Below are 22,231 nucleotides of genomic sequence, written 5' to 3'. Positions count from 1 at the left end.
GCACTAAAAGCACTAGAGTGAAGATGCTATAAAAGAGCCTTCTGGAAACTTTGCCCAGCCAGAAAAACTTGCCCCCAAACCCAAGCAGAAAATACAGATTCCTGATGGGAAGAGAGCATCTGTCAACCCGAGCGATCTGCCTGGCATCAGGCAGATGAGCTCTTGTGCTGTGTGTTGGTGCACGTGGGAAGAAGTCTCATCCCTTCATGAAGGGATGGAGCCGGTCAGTGTTTTGGAGGAGTAGAGAAGTGCTGGTGATGCCAGTCACTCTTGGGTTGAGAAGTATTTCACCTTGCAAAGCCTCGGGGGCGTTGAAGGGCAGTCTGACCTGGCTGTTGCAGTGCCTGATGAATGAGAGAAGGGGTGGGCAGAGTGAAGCATGAGGGGGAGCCGTGCTGGGCCCTGAGCTCAGCCTGACGTTGGGCAGAGTTAATGCTGGGCAGGTCAGTTCAGTGGCCCTGGCTTCCCGAGATCTGGTTTCTCAAAGCTCATGTGACTCTTCCTGATTCACTGCAAGTAATGTCTGCTTCTCCAACCTTCCTGTCACCTGTGCAGCTTGGAGCAGCCCTATGATAACAAAGAGCCTCATCCTTCTGAAGAGTACCTTCAGGAGAGGGGACTAGGAGCTGGGCGAGGAGGGTGCTGGAAGCGATGTTTGGAGGTGGAGGAGAGGCTGCGCCATGCTGGGGGCTGAGCTGGGCAGCTGGGCTCTGGCTCCTTGCTGGTGGGCATGGTCCTGTGACCATCCTCTCACATTTTAGATACAGTGGAAGTACCTCAGCATCACCTGATGATCCTGAAGATCTAGATCCTGCAAGGGAAGCAGGCAGGGACCATCTTTGCCTGCTGTACCTGCAGCCCAGCATCAAAACTGCTGAGCTGATCCAGTTTTCTTCCAGAACCTGCAGTTTTCCTGCCCTTTGCAACTTGCATATTACCCTTTAAATGTTGCTGTCTCAGTAGGGTGCTCATGGACTTGGGGTGAAGGTTTGCAGATAAGCAAAGTAAGGCATTGCTGGCTGCTTGGGTATTTTCAGAATCCAAGACAGTGAGCGTTGACAGAAGTTGTGCCAGAGCCATGGTGCTGGGTTCACGTTCCACTGTTTGTGCCTGTACACGTGCCCCTGTGCTGCACATCAACCCCATGGCGCACTGCAGCTTGGTCCTCTCCAGCTTATTCACTGGTGTGATGAGCCTGGGGGATTTGTGCAATACTTTCACCCTGCTCCCCGCTTCCTGGTCCTGTTTGGGCAGGGCGAGGGGTGTACCCCAGGCAAAGACAGCATCCCCCAAACCCCCACCATGGCAGCTGCGCAGAGTTTGGGGTCATGCTGGCCTGCTGAAAGGAGGTGGCACAAGTTCCTCCTGCTGCGGAATCCTGTTTAATCGCTGTTTTTCTTTTCCATCCCCTTCTTGGCCAACCTCCCCTTTCCCAAGCAGAGGGGGATCCACAGGCAGGGGGCTTTGGAAGCTGTCGCTTTGCATTGTGCGGCTGGGGAAAGGTCTCTACCTGCCTTATTTTGTCCCTTTTGCTGTCAGGGCTGACAGTGCTCATGTTTATTTCATCCAGCGTGGCGGCTGTCTCGTTTCCCTATCCTCCGATGTCATTAGCGTGCCGAGAGCGGGCCCTGCAGTGCTCAGCCTAATGAATTCCACTGTGGCTCTTCTCTCCCCACCTCGTTACCAAAGCTCAAGGTGTCAAATTAAACCCAGCCGGGGAAAGCAGAGAGAGAACAAGGCGCAAAAGGAAGAAGGGAGGGGGAGAACATGTGTTGTAGGGGTTCCTTTCGTTCTAGGGTTTCCCCTTTTTCCAGCTATTTTTCCTTTTAAGCTGTTCCCTTTGCAGCTGGGGTTTCTCGTTGAGGCTGGACGTGTTGTTGCTCCAGAGCTGGTGACTTGCGGGCCCTGGATCCTCTTCTGTTGTGGCAGGAGGAGGGATGTCCTCTTTTTTTATCCCTGCTGCAGAGCACATCTTGGTGTCCTCTGGCTCTGCTGGGTATTGTCCATGCTGTGTGACCATGTTGGAGACAGTGGTGGGTGTGAAAGTGCCGTTTTAAAAACCAGGTGGCTGGGATGTTTTGCAGGTGGTTTTAAATGAAAGCTGTCATCCCTCATCTCTGGGAGCTGGTGAATTTGGAGCAAACTGCTGCGTGTCCTGAGAGATGAGGCACCAAAAGCCATGCTGACAGTTGCCTGCTGCCTCTAAGGCCACACTCTTCTGAGCCACATTTCACTCTTTCTTTAGTATTTCTCACCCCTAGTTTGCCCAGCCCCTGGCACAGGGGGCTTGGGGGACCCCTGCCCAGTGGAGCCAGGGATTCCAGCCCTTGGAGGTGGCCAGACTGTGGCAGGACGCCCAGAGTGATGGCAGCCTGTCCCCAGCAGCCCCCCTGCCCCATCCATCTTGGATCTCATTGATTTAAAATAGTTTTGTAATATAATTATCTCCTTGTGGATGGGCTTTCTCATTACGTCGGCTGCTTCAGCTGTGGTGAGCATATTAATGTGGGATTAGTGCCATGGTGGAGTGTGTGGTAGTGGTGGGGAGGGAGAGAGGGATAGCCCTCTCCACTGGTGACTGTTTCCACCATCCCCCCCCAAACTGGGATGACTGGAGGCTGTGCTGAGCTGCCAGGAGGTGCCCAGTATCTGCTGGGGACAGAGGAGCAGAGCAGGAGCCAAGAGGGATGAGGACCAGCCCTTCTAATACATTGAGAAGCCGGGGCCCTTCTGCATCCCAAGTTTGACATCTTGGGGCCACTGGTGGGTGCTGCTGGGAGGATTTGGCTTGGAGAGCATCAGCCTGGGTGACAGAGTGGCCCTGGGGTGTCTCTGGTGACTTCCTGTCAGGCAGCCCTCGCTGGGCATGAAGTCTCTCCTGTTTGGTTTTGCTTTGCCTCGTTTGCTGGGAGGGGAATGCATGGTGGGAAGCAGGGAGAGGCGCCCTGTCCCCTCTGCACAGGATGGAGCAGCATAGCTGCCTCCCTGGGGAACCTGGGTCTTGGTCCCCCAGTCTGGGGAGTGGAGCAGGGACCCCAGAACTGCTCCACCGCCCACACCAGCAAATTCTGGGTGGAGGGAAGACAACGCAGAGGAGTGGGAAGCCAGATGTGGCTGTCCCCTCCTCCTCACAGCTTGCTGAAGGAGTGAGTGCAGGATGTGGCACTGTTAGGACCTGTGGGACTCTTTGGACTGGCTCAGGCTGTGGACCCGTGGACTGGAGCTGTGGCTTATGGTGGTGGCTGGTAACCCTGTGCAGGGCGGTCAGGATGCAGGTGGATGCACTGGGAGGTGTGGAGCAATTTCACGTGCAATTGGAACTGCAAAGGGAGAGTGGAGGGAGGCGTGATTTAATCACCTCAGCTGGCCCTGGGCCAAGACCACCAAGGTTCAAACACCTCTCTGTCACAAGAGATGCCAGGGGAGTATTAATTGGCATAATTTGTCAACCGTTTGGCGCCTTGTGGTGTGTTGTCCATGCAGTGTCCTGGTGCTCTGGATTGGGGGGAATTTCGGGGAGCTTTGAGGCTTTTCTGGAAAGTGAGGGAAAGCCACTGGCCTGGGCAGCTCCTGAGGGGATGGTGTGGTGCTAGGGGTTGGTGGAAGGGTCTCCAAAACCGCCTGCCTGCAGATGAGGAAGGCCGTCCTGGTAGGTTTTGTCTGCAATTCCTGGTGCATCGACCACTTCCTCGGCAGGTTGGCACAGGGGCTGAGTGGGTGTTTTAAGCCCAGCCCGAACGCCCCCCCCCCCCCCGTCTGACCCCGCTTGCTTCTTGAGAAGGACTTGGGACCGAAGATGCTGCAGAGGCAGGACGAACCTCTCCAGCAGCACCTGGCTTGCCAGCTGCCGTGTTCTGCGTGGGCCTTGGTGAGCTCCCTGCACTGCTATGGCACTGAAGATCTGAAGAGGAGTTAAGTGATGTGAAAACTTGCTGAAGGGGCAGTCTGCAATAGAGCAGAAATGTTTTCCCCGCGCTGTCCTGAAAAAAGGCAAGAGAAAACCAAGCACCCCCTCTGATGCGCCTCCTGGTCAAAGGCTCAGCCTGCTAGAAGAGCGAACGACTCCCTGTGCAGCAAAAAGGGGTAAGCATGGCCTGAAATAGACTCGGTGTTAGTAAAATGGACTCGATGTGAGTATCAGCCTGGTATGTGGAGATACTGCTGCTTTTCCTGACCACAGGAGGCATTGAAATGCAGCCGAGTCACCTTGATTTGAGTGGTTCGTATAATGTCCTCTCGGCTGGCTGGTAACAGTGTGACTCTCTGCTCCTCTTCTGAAGACCTGGGAGTTCGAAGGCTTGTGTGACCCGAACAGCCTCATTTATGGGGAGAGCGTGAAGATGTTGTGTGGCAAGTATACCTGTGTGATGCAGGTATCTCCGGGGGTTTCAGGGCAGCTGTGCCAGGCCAGGCTGAATGTGCGCCCAGCTGGGCTGCTCTCATTGCCAAAGCTTGGTGGCAGCTGCCAGGGGAAGGAGCAAAAAGGGACAAGTCAGGAGCAGAGTGTCCCTTTGCATGTGTCCCTCCCAAACCCCGGCAGCAAGCAGCAATAGACCTGATGATGATCAGCACAAGTTCCTTCACTCAGCTGGGTGGCTTCTGTTTTGCTCTGCGTGCAAAGTTTCTTGTGTGGCAGGGGACACATCTCCCCACACCGTGCCTCAGTTTCCCCATCTGGTCAGAAAGGTGGATACACATTTGCTCCCACTCTGGAGTGCAATGGAAACAAATCCATTCAAGCGCTTTGAAGTCCTCTGATGAAAAGTGCCGAAGAAGGACAGAGGCTTATTAATTGTTGTTGAGAATATCTGTCAGTCCATGTGAGGAGGTGCTGGATGAATTTCTGCTGTCTGCTCTGTCTAGGAGAAGGTAGTGACAGTACTGAGACAATGAGAGTGGGGCTGTCATTCTCATCGAAATCAGTCCTGCAGGCTGAAAACCTCCAGGTTTATAGAAGCTGTATATCCGGGTTGTGATGGGAGGTAGGGCTCTGTCCTGGTGCGTCGCCTTCAAGACCTGGGCAGCCTTTGCTTTCAGGCACCAGTAGAGCCACGAACGTGTAGACTCTATGTGGTTGGTGGTGGCCTTCCTCTTCTGGGAAGGAGCTGCTAGCTGGCTTTTGGGTGCGTGACGTTCCTGCTGACATCAACCCATGGGAGCTTAAGATGCAGGCCAGCTGGCCACGAGGACTTGTCATTGCATGTACAGAACTGATGGCTTTTGGGGGTAACTGATGTGTGCCTGACTAATACCCGGACTCGGTTACCTGATAAGCCTCTCCAGAGTCCTAACTCCTACGTTTCTCTGCAGCTATTAGACCTGTGCCAGCACAGTCATGAACCTCTCGGCTGTCTCACACTCTGGTTTGATTCACAAACGTCTCCGGGTCTGCAGCTCCCCTGGACAGGAGGATGGGGTAGTGGGTGCAGAGCTTGCTGAGTGCTGGTGACCATGTTTGTGATGCTACCCAAAGAGCCTGTCCCTAACAGCTTGGGGATGGAGGAACGGATTTGTCTTGGAGAGTCGTGGATGAGGAAATTACTGCAGGACGGAAAGCTTTCTTCCCTCAAGCAAGCTCATTGTCACCTCCATGCTTTCACCCTCTTGTAAGGCTGTAGCATTGGCTTGTCTTGTAGGGTCTGATTCTTCCGATGGGGTAGTTTGTCTTGCTCGATATGAAATGGCCCAGAGTGAATTGGGTGCTGGGAATTTGGCTGTTGTGGGTGATGTCCCTCATAGTTTGAAGCAGGGAGATCTCTATGCTTCGAGGTTGAGGCAGACAAGGGAGAGTGGGAGTACTCCCTGATGACACATCTTGATGGGACAGCACAGTGTCCCTGGCAGTGAAGGCCATGGAGGACCAGCTGACCTCAAACACTGTGTGTGGGTGAGCACTGACCCGGCGATCGGAGTCTGGACTGTGCCCTCAGCTGTGCTGGAATGCCTCCTTCCTCCTGGGATGCTGCCGTGCCACCGTGCATCCCCATCCACCGCTCCAGCCAGGCTCTGGGGTGCTCTTCTGCCATGGAATGGGATCTCCCTAACTCGTCTTCCCATTTGGTGATGGGTAGGAGCCTTGAGAGCTATCTCCTTTCCCCAGCCCTGTCCTGCGTTCTCCCCCCCTGCTGTGACACTTAACATCTTTCTTGCGGATGAATTTGGCAGTGCCGAGCCGGGCTTTCTTGCCAGTGTGGCAACAGCCACGGCTCCCAGCTTGTTAGACTGAAAGAATGTGCCGTTTTAATTAATGATATGTAAATATCCTTGAATGGGCTGCATTTGCATATTAAGAGAGATTTGCGGAATCTGCGGAGTAATATATTTTAATTAAGGATTAATTAAAAATAATGGGAATTTCATTTCGCCTGGCAGAATCCGTTTAGATCTTCGCACACGTCTGCTCAGGAGCCCGGTCGGAGTGCGCTGCCGGTGCCGTGGTCCGCAGCTGGGGCCGGCCGCTGATGCTGCTCCTCTCCTGGCTGGGTCCTGAAACCACCGGTGGAGCCAAGCGGCCGGTCCCCTTGGCCGCACAACCCGGCTGCGGGTTTTCGGGCTGTTTTTTGATAGTCTTTATGGCAAAATAAGCAAATGGCTGTGAGACACGGAACACTAGTTGTGTTGGCAATTATGTTAATAGCATGCTATTAGGCTATGATTCTATATGAGCAATTGGGGAGAAGAAATGCCTTACTGAGAGAGAATGATACAACAGACGTCTGTCTTATTGATATAGCTCCAGAGGAGCTTTCTGCGTAATTACACTCGGCCACTTTTTGGAGGTGGGGGAGAGGCTGCGGCCATGGGATGGAGGAGAGAGTGGCCCTCTGCCTGTGCCTGCATCTGAGGCAGGGATGCATTGGGATGCCCTCCTGAAGCTCCTAGGAAGGATTCAGTACCCGTCTGAGATGGGCTGAGTGTCCGAGTGTCCTGCGAGCTCTTTGGTGAGTTGGTTCGGATGATCTTGCAGAAGGGATGTGTCTTGCATCGGTGGCTGCAGGGCTGCTGTGGAGCTCTGGGGACCTCGGGTGGACCCCAGGGCTTGGTTGCTTAAACCGTGGTGGTGGAGAGCATCAACGGGGAGCCTCACAGCTTCTTTGGGAAAGTTGGTGTGACCAGGTCATGCCAAGGAGATCGACAAGTAGCTCCAGTGGGACTGTCAAGGCTCTTGAGGGGTTTAGATGAGTGGGGAGCAGAAGGGGAGAGCAGGGGAAGGGCGAGGGTGCTGGTCCCTCCATCCCACCCACCTTTTCCTGGTGCTAAGCCGGCTGCAGCGTATCGAATGCAAATGGTGAAAATGCAGTTTGTGGTAAGTGTCCGCTAATAAATAACCTCCGAGTCTTCTCCCTATCAGGCAGTGACATCCTGCATTTCTCTTCCCCGCCGCACCAGCCCAAGACATTTAATGATGTGGTGCTCCTTACGGGATGTGCCGCCCATGCTAAATATCTCCAGCCTTCACAAAATGGTGGGCAGAGAGCCCAGCCCGGCTCCGGCAGCCCCCACTCCTCTCCCCCGCAGCCCTGGGCAGAAGGCTCAGCATCCCCCTCCCCATCCCCGGTGCTGGGCGCAGACCCCTCTGCTGCGCTCGCCCGTGGTCGCTGAGAGGATTTCATTAACTGCATGAAGTAAAAAATAATCAATTTCAGATGTTCCCAGTGTTTGTGGTAATGGTCTCTCTAACCATTCTGATTAGCTGAGTGAAATGGAATTTTTCTTTTAAATTACAACGCGTTGACATTAAATATAGGCAAACTTTGTGTGCGGGGGGGGGGAGGGGACAGGATTTTTACATTCATCCCTGTCCTCCTCCCTCCCCGTCCATCACTCACCTAATCTTTCTATCACCCCCTCCCCAATCACACTGAAATCTCCAGCAACTTCTTTCTGCTACCCACCAGACTGGGATTTTTCACCCTCCCCCAGGCTTTGTGAAACGTTTCTTGAGGTTTAGGGCTAGTGGGGTGTGCATTTTTCCCTTTTTCATAAAATTATTTTTTTATTTTTCTTAACATTTTCCACGGTGTTTTGGGCTGGGACCAGTGCCACTGCCAAACTGGGCTTCTTCGCCCCATCCTCCTGGTTCCTTCCCTCCGTCCTCTCGGATGCGCGCGTGGTGTCGCTTCGGTTTTGCCGCTCTCCCTTTTTGCTTAGCGGTTTCCTCTGGGCGTCCCGAGCGGCGCAGTCCGCAGTGAAATCGATAGCGAGAGCCGTGGCCATGTGCCTTGGCGAGCAGGCTGGGCTCCTTCCTCTGGCTGGCTCCCCTTACCCACCTCCCGTACCCCTTCTCTTTCCCCGGGCTGAATTTTTTTAGACTCCAAACAAGCTTGCAGCAATCCTTCTGTTATTTTTTGTTTCCTTTTTATTTATTTTTCATGCATTTTCCCCCTACCTTCCTTTATTCACCCTCTCACCGGCGTGCGGCGGTGGCTGCGGGTGGGCGCCGGTGTGGCGCAGCCCAGCCCGGGCTTTGGACTTCTCCTTTTGATAAGCTGTCATCCCCTGGCCCCGTGCGGGGATTTGATCAGAGCGCTCTCTTGACCCCATGGAAGACATTAAACACCCTCCCAGACCCTTTTCTCCGTCTCCATCTCTGAACCTTTCACTCTCCTTTAATGAGAATTTCTCCTAATTATTTCAGTGGCTGCAGCACAGGGACCGCAGTGTAGTTAGATCTTGATACCGGGACGTGACTGTTATGCTGATAAAGGCAAAAGATCAATAATTTAGGCCCTAGCGTTAATGGCAGAGCTGAGAGCTTAAGTGTCTGTATTCAGGTTTAGTCCTGAAGGTTCCTGGAGTATTAATGATTTCCAGAGAAATTCCCCCCCACACCTCCTCCGCCTTCCCCTTTCCTTGTGCTGCTGTTGCTTTTTCCCCAGTCCTGTCTCTTTAAAACCCTTTTCTCCTCATTTTTTATTTTATTTTGGGTTGGTTTTTTTTCCTTGTTTCCCTACTCTGCAGCCTTTCTGCTTTGCTTTTGGGTTGCCCCTGGATTGCCTGTACACATTTATCTGGGGCTGTGGCGGTGTGTTAGAAAGCAAAGGGAGGGAGTGGAACCTGGTGAGGGGGGAAGCATTGAAGGGTGGGCTAAAAAAATTATCCATTTCTTTCTGTTTTGCTTTGAGGACTGCAGGATGGGCCCCGCTCAGGAGACGAGCCGTATGGGCGATAGCTTGGGTCAGGTCGTCTTCTGTACGAGCTGGAGGTCTCCATCTGCGGTGGAGGTGCCATGCGGTGTGACAGTGCAGGCAGGGTTGCCTTCAGCCCTGTGTGGGGCCATGCCCTGGTCACCCACAGTGACCCCCTGCCACTGTGCCCACAGATGCCACGTGAAGGGGGAAGACCCCCCCTGAGCGGGAAACACTGCTGTGCTCTGTTTTCTTCTCTTCATTTCAATAAACACTTGCCCAACCCGCAGTGCAGAGCTTCTCCCTCTCCTCTGTGCCCTCACAGATCCATTTTTGCTACCAAAACTCATGTCCCTGCCCATTCGTGTCAGCTTGAAGGGGGCTGCTGGCGGGGGGGCACGTGTGCTGTGCATCGTGTGCAGAAGATGCTCCAGCATCGTGATCGCTAGCTGCTTTCCTACACTTGTCCTTTGGGAAAGGTCCTGGCACCGCTTGGTGCAGGGGTGGGTTTGTCCTGAGGATGCTGGGCTGGTTGCGGGTGGGGTGGGAGAACGGGAAATGCATCTGCCGGAGATCCTGGTGCTCTGTGCTTTGTTCTTCCCAGCACCACAGTCCATCTGCCTTCTTGCTTGCTGGGTTTCCTCCCCCAGGCCAGCTCATCTGAGCCAATCTGTGGCTGTCCGGGAAGTGTTTGGAGGCCCAGGGTGGAAAGGGGGAAGTTTGAGAGAAGAGAGAGGGGTGGGAAACATTAACCAGTTTTCTAGTGAGTCATAAGCACGTACCGCCTTGTTGTTTTGGGGTTTTTTTGTTGTTGTTGTTGTTTGTTTTTTGTTTGGCTGTTTTTTGGTTTTGTTTTCTTTTGGGGTTTCATTGAGCCTGTTGGTTCTTGGAAGGTTCAGGACATACTGAGTTGATTTGAAAGAAGATGACAAATGATGAAGGGAAGTTGGGGGATAAAGACTGTTATCCATGAGGAGCTGTGCCTGGGAAACACTGCAATACGCATTAGCTGGATAATGGGAATTTTGCCCAACTTACCTCTGTCCTGATTGGGGAAGAGAGGTGTGGGGTGTGTGGATTTCGTGGCTTTTTGGTCTGTTTGGTGCCCTGGGCTGTCCTTTGCTGCAAAGGGAGTGGAATGGGAAGGATTTCTTAAGAGTTGCAGAGCCATTCCTGTCCTGTGGTGCTCCAGGTCTCTCCTGAGGGATCCCTGATCTGAGCTTGCCAGTCCTCCGCCGCTGTCCCCAGTCCCCGATCTGGGTGGGAACTGGCAGAGAATCCTCTGTCCCTAGTGGTGTCAGGAAGCGTCTTGTATGTCCCAAGGGCCACAAACCAGACACCCCAGCAAAGCTGGAAATACTGATCTGCGTTTTCTAAGGATGTTTTAAGCAATGGGGGAAACTCCTCTTTTGAGTCTTGATCTGATACCAAATGCTGTGAGCCTCATCTCTCCCAAGACTCCTGGAGCTTTGAGGGGAAAAATGTCTAGAACTGAGTATCCCACCGAAATGGAAGCGGTGAGTGCTGGTGAGCTCATCCTTCCAGCCGCAGAGCTGATACCTCTTCTGGTTTCTTCCCTTTCCCTTTGCTAGCAGCTGGAGGGTCATGCTGGCATCCAGGGGATGGCATGCTCCTTTGCACACCCGTGTCTTTGCTGGGCTTGGACGAGTAGAGCAGGCTGGGGCTTGGTAAGCAGTCCTGTAGCTCCACAGTCCAGCTGGCTCCTCCTAGCCGGCTTGCCTTGGCAGGGCTAGCCAGAATATAAATTAGTTGCAACTTATTGTAGTCACTGAAGTATAGAAATATAGCTGGGGGCATGCGAGGAAAACATCTGGGCAGTGCAAAAGGGCTTGTTGGCTTTTATGTGATGGCATTATTTGGGGCTGGGAGTGAACAACCTTAAAAGCAGTTCTTTTCAAAGAAAAGGTGTTTCAACGCTGCCGGGTTCCGTTCTGTTTACAAAAACGCGTGCTTATGTGTACGCCTATATCTGTATACGTACACTCGTAATCGCATATATGGGAATGCAGGTGTGGAAGGCCAGGAGTCTGAGCTGTTGGCCGGGTGGGTAGAGGCTGTGTTGTGGAGGCACTCTGGGGAGTAAAAGAGCCCCATGGTTCCATTTCTTCATGCAGGGTGGGGACCTTGCGTCCTGATCCCAAATCCTTTTTTTGATTATTGAAAAAATTGAGACCAACCTTGCAGGAAACCTGGCCATGTGGGACCCAGGGCCAGTTCCCTGGTGTTGCAGGTGGTCATCTCCTGTTATCCAGGCAAGAAACCTCAGCATCATCTTCAGGGTCTCTTCAGCTTTCCTTCTTGCTTTTCCTAGTGGGTCTCCATTTACTCTCCTGGGCAGAAGATGCAACAGCCACCTAATGTTCCTGCACGGGTGTTTCCCGGGCGGTTTATGGATTTGTACTTCGGTGTTTGGGTGCCAAATTCAGTTGACTTCAGTAGGTTCTTCCTTATGCAAGGCTGCCTGAGGCATGTGTTGGATTTACCAGGCTTGGTCAGGAGGTTGATTTCTGGATGCTCAGGCTGTGCAGGTTGGGTGTTTGCGGAAATGGTCTCAGCCGGCTTTAGAGAGGAGAGAACTTTAAGGACAAATATGAGTAGCTGTAGGTTTTTGTAGCAACCAAACTGGTGGTGAAGTAGGGAAGGATTCCCCAAAGTGCTTTGCCTATATTTGTTGCGGGTAGCCCTGGGGAGCAGGTATTTGTATCTGAAATGTTAATAGAGAGACTGAATTGAATCGTGTGTGCTGTCGGGGGAGCGGTAAAAGCCATTTACAAAAGAAGCCAAGAGGAGATCAGTAGAAACGCACACAAACCCTAAAAATCCCAATGTGACGCCTGAATAATCACCCATTTGTCTGGGGAAAGAGATTAATCCAGCCAGGGTTCAGTTTAACAGGATTATTGAATGTGGGAAGGGGGGTGGAGGGAGGGAAGGCTCTGGGATTTTCCATATGACTTCAGACCATGGATCTTTCTTTTCCAATGGCCCCTGCAGGACGGGGAAGCTTCAGAAGTTGGGGTGGCTTGCCTGGGTGTCGTGTCAATGGGTGAGCTGTAGTGGGGTAGTTGGGATCACGGAGGTTCGACATGATCCTTCCCTCCATGTCACGCCGCTGGCTAGTTTGGGTAGATGAGGAGCTCGTTGGGGTAGAGACCATGCCTGATGGTACGTGCTCCTTGCAGGGAGCTGGAATTGGACATTTGGCATTTTTTAACCCTACCACAAAGAAATAAGTTTCATCCAACCAACAGCGTGAAGTCCCACTACATCTCCAGGGGGGCTGCCATCAGGTCAGTTGTGTCCATTGCAGCGCTCCTGGAAACACCTGTCTTTGGATGAGTCCAGACAGGGACACGGCAGGGCGAGGGGAGAGTTTTTGGAGGGACAGACACCTTCATTACCCTCTGAGACGTTAATGGGGCTGGATTAGCCGTTCAGTACCAAGGGACAGTCGTGCCTCCTGAAGCACCTGATGCTGATGAAAACCCTTTCACTGGGGTCATCTCCTGGAAGGTGTTTGGGGACAAGATGTTTTCTGTCCCTCAGTGCTTGGCTGCCCTGTGGCCCTCGTCGTGGCAGCTCTCTTGTCATAAGCTCCTTGCTAGGCATTAATGTGTTTTCTTCTTAAAGCAGCTTTTTACTCTCAGAAACAAGGTGATGTGTGGATGAGAAGGGAGACAGTGCTGCTGCCTCTACAACATCCCCACAAAGCAGATCACACAAAACAAAGCAAAAGGAGAGATGTTTTTATGGCATTGCCTGCATTTATGTGGAACTAGATAGGAGCGTGTGTGTCTGTCTGACTCTTTGTGCATGCTTTATAATGTAAAGCAACCACAGTGTCTCTACGGTGTTCCCAGAGAGCTGTTGGTGTGTTGTCAGATACTGTAACTTCTTTTAAGTCTTTACTCGTGTAGAGTATATTGTGTATTTGGTGATCAGAAAAAGAAGCAGGAGAATAAAAGTGGGAGGAAAAATGAGGGCCAGCCCCGGTTGTCCTGGTGTTGCGGTATCTTCCTCCCTGCCCTTGCCTGCCGTGGCTCTTCAGATGAATATTTGTTAGTCTTTTTATGGGACTTTTTTTTTTTTTTTTTTTTTTTTTTTGGAAGGGGGGGAACTGTGCTGGAGCTCCCTTCTTCCCTTTGGGTGGTGGTGAGTATTCAGGGAGGGGTGGGGTAAGCAAAACCCTCGGCATTCACGTAAACAACACGTCACTGTTGTCATCATTTTCCTGTTTTGCTGTTTCCATGCATCGTAACCCACAGATGATGTGTAAAAAGCCTTTCCACAAGCAGCGTCACCTCTTACAGACACGTGAGAGTAATAAAAGCAGTGATGTCTTTCCAGCCATTCTTTCTTCAGCCTGTCCTGCTCTTCTCCTCTGTGCAGCAGGACTCAGTGTCCTTTTCCAGACTGTATTTGCTTCCCATTTTCGCACTCCCAGATGTCCCCACTCTCCATGCCCCAGTCCCTCTTGCTCCCTCCACTGCATGGTTTCTGTCAGCTCCATCTCTTCAGCAGTGCACGCAAGGAGCCAAGGGCCAGGGATAGAGAGAAGATGCAGCTGCCTGCATCCGTACCTGTATTTCCCTGGGGAATGTAATGGGGATGCAGAGGTGGAGGGCTTGAGGAATCCTCAAAGACCCAGGAGTCTTCCAGCACAGATGTCCCCTTCCATCTCTGGCACGTCCTGTGGTCCATCGTAGCTGCAAATGCTCATTGGAGCCTGTTCTCTCCAGGGTTGGTATTTCCCAGCATAGGCAGGGAGCCTTTCTCCAATGATGATGATACGCGGGACGGCTGCAGGCGGCACCCCGAGGCCAGCAGCCAGGTAGAGCTGCCTCTCCTAATGTCTGGTCCTTCTTAAGTCATTTAAATAGCAAATAAACTCCAGCGGGCTCTGCAGAAGGGTGAGGCTGGGGCTCTGCTTGTCCGTTGTTTCCCCATGCCAGGGCTGTGCTGAGGCAGGGATGAATGATTGGGACTCAACAAGGTGTTTAAACACCAGAATTGAAATTAATGTCCCCTCATTGCTGGTGAGGCTGCCAATACATTACAGCAAGCACCTTCCCAAAGTGAAATGAATGTTCGTTTATGCTCATGAAATATACATCAAAACATGTTGGTGGGAGAGGCCGCTAACGAGGGAACCATCCGGCTTTCTGTTAATTCCCAGCTGGGAGCGGACACTGCTCCTCACCTCTTCTCTTTCTTCTCTGGGCCTTAGATTTGAAGCCTAACCCGTTCACAGCTGTGTATCCAAAAGCATTAATATGGCTTTAATGAAAACTCCGGTTGATCTGTCCAAAGATATTGATGAGTGGTCCTCAATCGTATTAATCTTCTCATTGCGGGAGGAAATGAAGGCAGCGAGCGGGGCCGTCGGGTGCCACTGGAAGAGGAGGGTGATCTGGGAGCAGGGACGGCCACTGCTGCCTGGCCCTGCCTCCGGGGTTGTACCTTCTTCTGGCTTGGGTTGATTTTTCCGGTTTTTTGGTCTTTTTTGAAACTGGGAGCAGAGCAACCGCCCCTCGGCTGGACTGTGCACCACAATTCCAGGCTGGTATTTAACATTCAAATCATTAAATTTCCGCCAATAAATCCATTACTGTTAATTATATTGAAGGGGCTAACGATCCGTCGACAATATTCTGCTATTGATTTCCATTTGTGTCGAATGGTCGCCTCACCTTCAATCCATGCCAGGGCGTGTTTTGGGGGGTTCCCCCCCTCCTTTGCAGCTTTCTCAGCGGCGCGATGCCCCTGCCATCCCCTTCTCCCCGAGCGCAGGCTGCTCCTGGATAGGAACACGCTACACTTCTTTATGGCTTATGGCAAACTGCCTTGATTACTTCTACTGTTGTACCCATTATGTGAATTAAATATGTATTCAGTTGCATGCTGCTTGCGTTGTTATTGCAGGGTGACATATGGTAGTGACTCAATTAGAATGAAACTAGCATTAGATAACCCTTCTGATTACATGCATCCCAGCCCGCTCGGCAGCCTGGCTGCTGCCACCACTGCTGCTGCTTTGCCTGATCTCCCGTTACCCGCAGGCCGTGGGTTTCATTAGCTGTTATCGTCTCCGGAGGTGGGCTTTAGGCAGGAGCGTGGCAAGAGGAGGGTGTGCAGAATGGGGCCGAGGGGGGCCACAGCGCTGCTCGCAGCTGGGCTGGCCCCATGGCCTCGTGCAGGCGGGCTGCGGGGGGGTGGCGGTGCTTGTAGCAATGCAGTGATGCTCGCAAGGATGCGCACAGCAACACAGTGATGCTCACAGCGATGCATTGCTTGCATGCCAGGCCTCCCCCATGGCTTTCATCACAACACTCTTTACCTTTCCTCAGCAGTAGCTCCTGGGTTTTTCGGAGCCCAGAACTGCCCAAGCACGGGGCCCATCGGCCGAGCCCCAGCCCGGCGTGCTTTGACGGGCAGCGCTGTGGTGATGCAGCCCTTGCAAGCAGCCACCCGCGCCTGGGTGAAGCTTGCAGCGTTTGGGGAGCAGCAAAAAGGGCTTAAGTTTGGTTTCATTCACCGCTGCTCCTGACTCTGGTAAGTGGCACAAAGCTTTCTGGAAAGGAAAGGGATCAAACGGCTGGTGCCTTTTTTTTTTTTTTTTTTTCCTGCTTCGTCTTTCTTTCTTCGTGTTAGGTGCGTGGTGAGAAGCGGTGGGCTGTGGACCTGTTGGCGGTGGGGGCTGCCGGCTGCAGGGCAGCAGCGGGTGCCTTTGGCACTGCTGCCCTCTGGTGCGCATGCTGCCTGCTCCCTGGGGTGCTGAGCCTGGGGTGCCACCGCAGGGCTGCATTGGCTCTGACTGCAGGATTTTTTGCGCCTTCACTTCCCTTCCACCCTGCAAAAAAACAGCCCAAATCTTGCGTTTCTTGACACTAGAATGGATGGATTTCCCTGCCCCCGTGCACTGCTGCTTCCGTCATTTCTGGCCGTTGGAGGACTCTGCTGTGGGCAGGAGTGGGAGATGTGGCTGGTCTTGCGGGCAAGCCTCCAGCCTTGAAATTTGACAGCAAACCTGGAAGGCTGGGCTATTCATACAACAGCTAAACTTGCCGTGTCGATCCACAGGGCATGCATCTCCCCAGGGCTTGGGGAGTAAATAAAAAAAGTTGTGAGCTCTCCCTGCAGCTCCCAAACCTACTGCTCCCATTTAGTTCATAGCTTCGTGAACTGTTTGTCAGCAAATCCTGATTCAAAAGTAAATATGAAATGGATTAATTACGCAGAAACACAACTGCGTTCCAGAAACAAATCTCAGCCTGTGAACTGTTTGTAAATGTTTCTCTCCAAGGGCTGCTCACTAGCCACGCTGTCATCGGTCCCGGTGCCCAGCTTCTCCTCTTGTGTTGGGCAAAAGGAGGTGTTTTTTTAATAAATTGAGTAACGACAGCGATCAAAGAGCAAATAACACACTTCCCAGTGACAGGGCTTAGCTAAATACAAATTTTATCTCGCTACATATATAGCTATTAAGGTGAATATTTATGAATGGAAAATAATACACCTTGACAAAAAAAATGCATTTGTGCATTTTTTCACATCAAAGCTCGGAGTTTGGTTTGTACCTTTCATTGCTACTTAATTCTTTGTATTTCTCTTGCACATTCCTGTTGCGAGCGTGCCTGCATGCGGGAGGTGTGTGTGTACACTAGGGCCTGCATGCACATTATGCTGTCAGACCTCTGTGGGAAGCTTTATTCTTGCTTTTGCAAGTGGTAAGTTTCTTTTTGTAGCAGAATAAAGTCCCTTCCTGGCAGAGGACTGGGAGTCTGTGGCAAAGATAGTTGCCTCTGGAGTCCTAATCCTTTAGCCCGTTCCAGACGGTAGCCCGAATTCCAGTAACATCCTTTCTGGCTCAGAGGGTTATCTGAGCGGCTCCAGGGGCTTTGCAGCAGAGCCCAGCTTGTGGTGTGGAGGGCAGGCAGGGTCTGGCCAGCGAGCCTGAGCTGCCGTGGGTGCCACATGAGCCGCCCCCCTCCAGGGGAATCCCAGAGAGGATGCTCAGGTGCAGTTGTCCATCTCTGGCCAAGTTCTCCGAATTTTGGATGCTCAGCAGAGCTCGGGGCTGGCGTTGTTCAGGGGCCCCTCCTGTAGAGGTGATGCTCTCTCTTGCAAGGAGCCTGAGAAGACAATTCATTTCCAAACCTGAAGTCTTTCTCGTTGCTCAGTGTGTTTTCCTCCCAGAGCAGAGTTCACAGGGTGAGCTGAGGGGGGTGGCATGGGTCTCTCAGAGCAGGATCCATCCCTTTATTTCTTGCCTTGCTGTTGCTTGTGTTGCTTTCGGCTAGAAAACAGTCAGCTCATACAAATGAGTGACAGCAGCCAGCGTCAGCCCTTGGCAGGTATGTAAACAAAAGAGGGAACAGTTTTCTGCTTGCTCTTTTTTTTTTTAACTTATTTCTTTTTTTTTTCCCCTTCTTTCTTTTTGGTTGTTGGTTTTTTTTTACTTGAAGGAGTCATCAAGATGTAGGGTGGTGTAGCCCCATGTACATCCTCATCCAGGGCTAGTGGTGGCCCTGTCTGGTGTCAAGCTGGAGGATGTCAGCTGCTTGATACAAAGGGACTGGGGAAGCGAATAACCAGGGGGCTGTGAGGGTGGTTACCTGCTCCCTGTGTTTTCTGAGTCCTCCGAACCTCTTTCTCTCCTCTGAGCATCCCTTCGGGCCCTCACTTGCATTTCCTCCTCATCTTTTTGGCCGCGGGCAGGTGCATCCCTGCCGGTTTCCGTAAGCTGTCTGGTGAGCACAGCCTCCAAGTCTGCAGGGCTGTCAAGGGCTCTGTCTCTCTCTGACTGATTGGAAAAGTTCTTGTGCCTGTTATTTTCTTTTTTTTTTTTTTTCCCAATGAAAAACACCACCTGAGCAGGTCTCTGTTTGTCAAGCCTGCACAGCTTATGCAGAAGGCAGGCGAGCTTGCAGACAGTGACTTAAAATAAACACCAACATAATCCTATGAAGGAAAAGCAAAAATATTGGAAAAAAAAAAAAAGCAGAGTTTTTCTGCTTCATTTTCACTTTCTAAAATGCCAGGCAGTTTCTTGGGGTGTTTATCGGTATTATTGTTATTATTTATTTATTTATGCATGCATGCGTGTATTTGCTGGTAATACTTGCAGGGGTGTGGTTCCCCTGTGGCTGGGTGCTGGGGTTACTGGTGCAGCTGCAGAAAGGAGCTGGCAAACCCCGGAGCTCCGGCGGTGTGCTTGATTTTGACTCCAGGGAATTTCACAGGAGTGAAAGGAGATGGAAAACACCGTGAGGCCACTAAGCCAGGAGCCGGAGTGGATCATTTAAGTGGATTAGTGATTCCTGACCTGGGGCTGGTGTGGAGCAGATGGGGGTTTGCCTGCTGCTACTGTGGGGTCTGTGGGAGTTACGGTGGGCGGCGGCAGGTTGAATCCTTCATCTCCAAGATGTCCTAGAGCTGCGGCCCCTCTCCCCATCGCTGCCCAGCCTCAGCTCCCCCAAACAGCCTCTGCAAACGCTGCCCAGCCCATTCCAGCCCTTTGGTGTGGGCAGCTGCCGTCTGCCTGAGCATACCCTGGATGGCAGAGGCAGGCTGGCCTTGAAGGGGAGCGGGTACTGTCCCCAGCCTCCCCCTCCCCTAAGCCGCTGTGTCCCCGGGGTGCAGGGTGAGGGGGGTGCCAGGCTCACCCCTCCTCTGCATCAGAAGTGCCGTGCTCACCCCCGGGTGTCTCCCAGCCCTTAGTTTGGGTGGGAAGGAAACTCCCACCCATCTCTCCCTGCATGCTATACCGCTGCACTTTTTTTACCCTTTCCCTCTCGCTCTCATTTTTTTCTCTTCCTTTCCCTTCCTAAAAAGACCAACAAACCAAACAAAAAACAAAAAAAAAAAAACCCCAAACAAAAAAAAACCAACTAAAAAACACCCAGCAGAAAGCAAGCTGTGATACTGTCGGGCCTGGCGTTGATGTTATTTATTTTCCTCAGTTGCTGCTCTGGAAGCCCGGAGTTGACAGAGCGGTTTTGTAGAATAGAAACATTATAGACTGTTACTGTCAGAGTGTTAAATGTGATGGATAGAGAAATACAGGGGAGGGAGGGGACTTTACACTAGCCATGTCTGCCAGCGAGGGTGCTCATGGGAGAATAAACCATCCGCATATAAGAAATGAATGAGGTAATGTGGCGGGAGGTAATGGACTCTTGCAACAGAGATGCGCCTTGCCGGCTGGACTTAACCCTCGCCATTCCGCTGGCAGGATAGGGTGGGATGAGGGGACGCATGCTCCGCTTTCCTGTGGCCCTGAGATCCAGCAGGTTCAGGGCTGGGATGCTGAGGTGCGGTGGGAAGAGCTGGATTATCCCAGTGGAGTGAGGGGAGCGCTGCCCAGGTGCCTGCAGACCCCCCTTCCTGCACAGCAGCACTTGCTGGGCTTGCTGCAAGCCCAGGATGGAGCATCTTCATGGTGAGCACCAAGAGGTTTTTTCATCGCTCGTTTAGCAAAGAGACTTGTGCTGCTTGGGAGGTGCAAAGGGATGCAGCTGTCAGCAAGCAGCAGCCCGATGGCTCGCGTGGGGTACCTTGGGGTTTGGGGTCCTGCTGAGGGTGGGTGCAGAGGTGCTGGGGGCTCAGCCGGTGAGGTGAGGAGCGCTGGGCAGGAGAAGCGGTGGCCCTCAGCCTGGCCTTTCTCTTGGTCAGTGTTAGCTGTTCTGGGAAGCCAAGGGGCTTGGCCTTCATTCGTGGCTGGTTGCACGAAGTGCTAAGCTGGGGTCCAGAACTGGAACCCTGTGGTTGTGGTGCTCGGTTTGCATTTCAGAGGCGATTTCTCATGTCTGGAGGCATAGGTTGGGTGGGGAAAAGCTGTGGTGGTCCGTGCCCTTCCAGCTCTGTGGTTACACCTGGGGAGAGCAGGCTGAGTGTGTCTCTGACCTCTTCTTGTTTGCATTGATGGGTTTTCCAGTCACCCACTTAACTGTCAAATTGTGTTGTGAAGGCTGATGAGTGTTTAGTGCTCACTTGCATCCCTTCACCTTATCCAGTCTCTCCATAGCTCCCCCATGGGGAGACCTCGTGGGTGGCGTTATCTCCTGTCTGCAGGACCACAGAATCACAGAGTGGTTTGGGTTGGAGCAGGGACCTTCAAAACTCATCTAGTCCACCCCCCTGCCAGGGGCAGGGACACCTTTCACGAGATCAGGCTGCTCAGAGCCCCATCGAACCTGACCTTGAGCGCTTCCAATAACGGGGCATCCACAACTCTGGGCAACCTCTTCCAGTGCCTCACCACCCTCATTATAAAACATTTCTTCCTTGTATCAAATTTAAATTGACCCCTTTAAACTTAGAACCGTTACCCCTTGTTCTAGCACTACAGGCTCTGGTGAAGAACGTCTCCATCTTTCTCACAAGGATGATGGGCTTGCAGGGGGTGAGGAGCCTGCGGGCAGGGGGCAGCCCTGGCAGCCTTCACCGCCCCTTCCCTTCACGCTTCGCTAGGCGTCCAGCCTGACTGTGCAAAGTTTGTCGTAGTCAGTGTGTGTGAGTAATTAAATTACTTCCTTGCGCATTTTACCCTCGCTGACTTTTACCCCCCATCTTATCTCCAGCTCATGGAGCTTCGTTCACACATCCTTGCAGGAGCAGCTCAGCCTTCGTGAGTCCTGGCAAACCCCTGTTGCTCATGTTCTCCTCAAACCTGCTGCTGCTCATGCTCTTCTCCTGGCAATACTTACTAAGCAGCAGCGGGCAAACCTTCTACACCCGTGGTCTCGTTGAAAAAGCCATTTTTTTTTTCTACTCTCTTCCACCTTTTAACCAAACTTTAGTCCTTGCTTTTGCTGGGAGAAGAGTTAAATCTGTTGACTGATGAAACTTTGGGGGACTGCAGACAACACCAACTGTGCTTCATGCCTTCTGTTGCCGGGTGTGCAGCAGTTGTAATAGATGAGCGAAGTATGTTTTCTTCTTCCTTACAGGCACTGCTAGTTAATCTCGGTGGTATCGTGTCCATCTTGAGGCTTTATCCGATCTATTTATCATCTTAGCTAGTACTGAAGTGAGACTCACAAGTCGGTGAATCTGTGGCTCATCTCACTCCATTTTTTAAAAATAGGGTATGACACTTTGTGTCCTCTAGTGTAATGAGAGATTGAGCTGCTAATGAAAATATGCAATCATTTTATTTCTGAGTCCCTGCAGAACTCTTAGGCAGGTATTATCTGGTCCTGGTGACTCCTCATTTTTCATTTTCCAAACGTGCTTTAACATCACTTCTTCTGACATCTCAATCTCTGATTGAGCCTCATCTTTGTCACCTGAAAGATGGCCCCCGGTTGGGGATCGTGTGGCATGGGGCTGCTGAAGGCTGAAGGACTGGGTTCCCCTGCATCCTTGCACCCCACAGCTGCCCCCGCAGCGGCTCATGCAGACATCATCCCTGCATGGGTGGTACCAAGGTCCAGGCTTGCTGTAGGTCTCGTGACATTTGTCTTCATCTTGGTTTGTGAACTCCTAGTTAAATATTGCAACTGATTAAAACATCATCTGTTTGTGAAATGGATGAGTTTGAGGAATTTCCTTGTATTTGCCTACTGCTTCTTTGGGGTCTGGATCAGATTTCTTTGGGGTTCAGCAAGAATCCCCAAAACGTTTTGTCCAGGAGGGATCTGAGTGCTCTGGCTCCAACTGCTGAACCTGGTGCTGGACCTGCCCTCGCCTTAAGATGGTGGTGGAGAGACAGGAGGAGCCAGTCTCAAACCAGATTCTGTTATGAAAGAGCAACAGGGAGATGCCACCGATGGGGGATGCTGCCTGTCCCAGGGGTGCAACCGCAGTGTCCTGGGGGACCACGGGGACAGCAGCATCCCCGTTCAGTGGCAGCCACTCCTAACCCTGGCACCTTGAGAACTGGTCCACAAATCCCTTTTTCTTTTCTTTTCTTTTTTTTTCCTTTTTTTTTTTTTTCCTGAGCTTTGCACTCCAAATCAGCTTGATTTGGTAAAAGGCTTCCACTGCAGCACGTCACAGGTAATTTATTCCCGGGTGCTGTAATCTGAAGAAAAGCAGAGCAAAGGACCTCCAGTCACAGCCGCGCGCACACGCAAAAA

At 52.1% G+C, this 22,231-nt stretch overlaps 1 protein-coding gene across 4 annotated transcripts in view; it reads left to right on the top strand.

The window, feature by feature from the left end:
* The window catches only part of PBX1 (PBX homeobox 1), a 133,400-nt gene that overhangs the window by 50,315 nt on the left and 60,854 nt on the right, over positions 1 to 22,231 (top strand). Inside the window, exon 1 of one of the 4 annotated variants that reach the window (XM_080407432.1) lies at positions 1 to 22,231. This exon is cut by the window's left edge and continues 10,407 nt beyond it. The exons of the other annotated variants lie outside the window; for them this stretch is intronic. Coding sequence (XP_080263558.1) covers position 22,231 — 1 coding nt within the window. The 5' untranslated portion in view covers positions 1 to 22,230. 4 annotated transcript variants of the gene reach the window in all.

The sequence above is a fragment of the Falco punctatus genome (assembly GCF_963210335.1).
Source record: "Falco punctatus genome assembly, chromosome: 11".
NCBI lineage: Eukaryota > Metazoa > Chordata > Aves > Falconiformes > Falconidae > Falco > Falco punctatus.
This window is presented reverse-complemented; position numbering and strand designations above follow the sequence as displayed.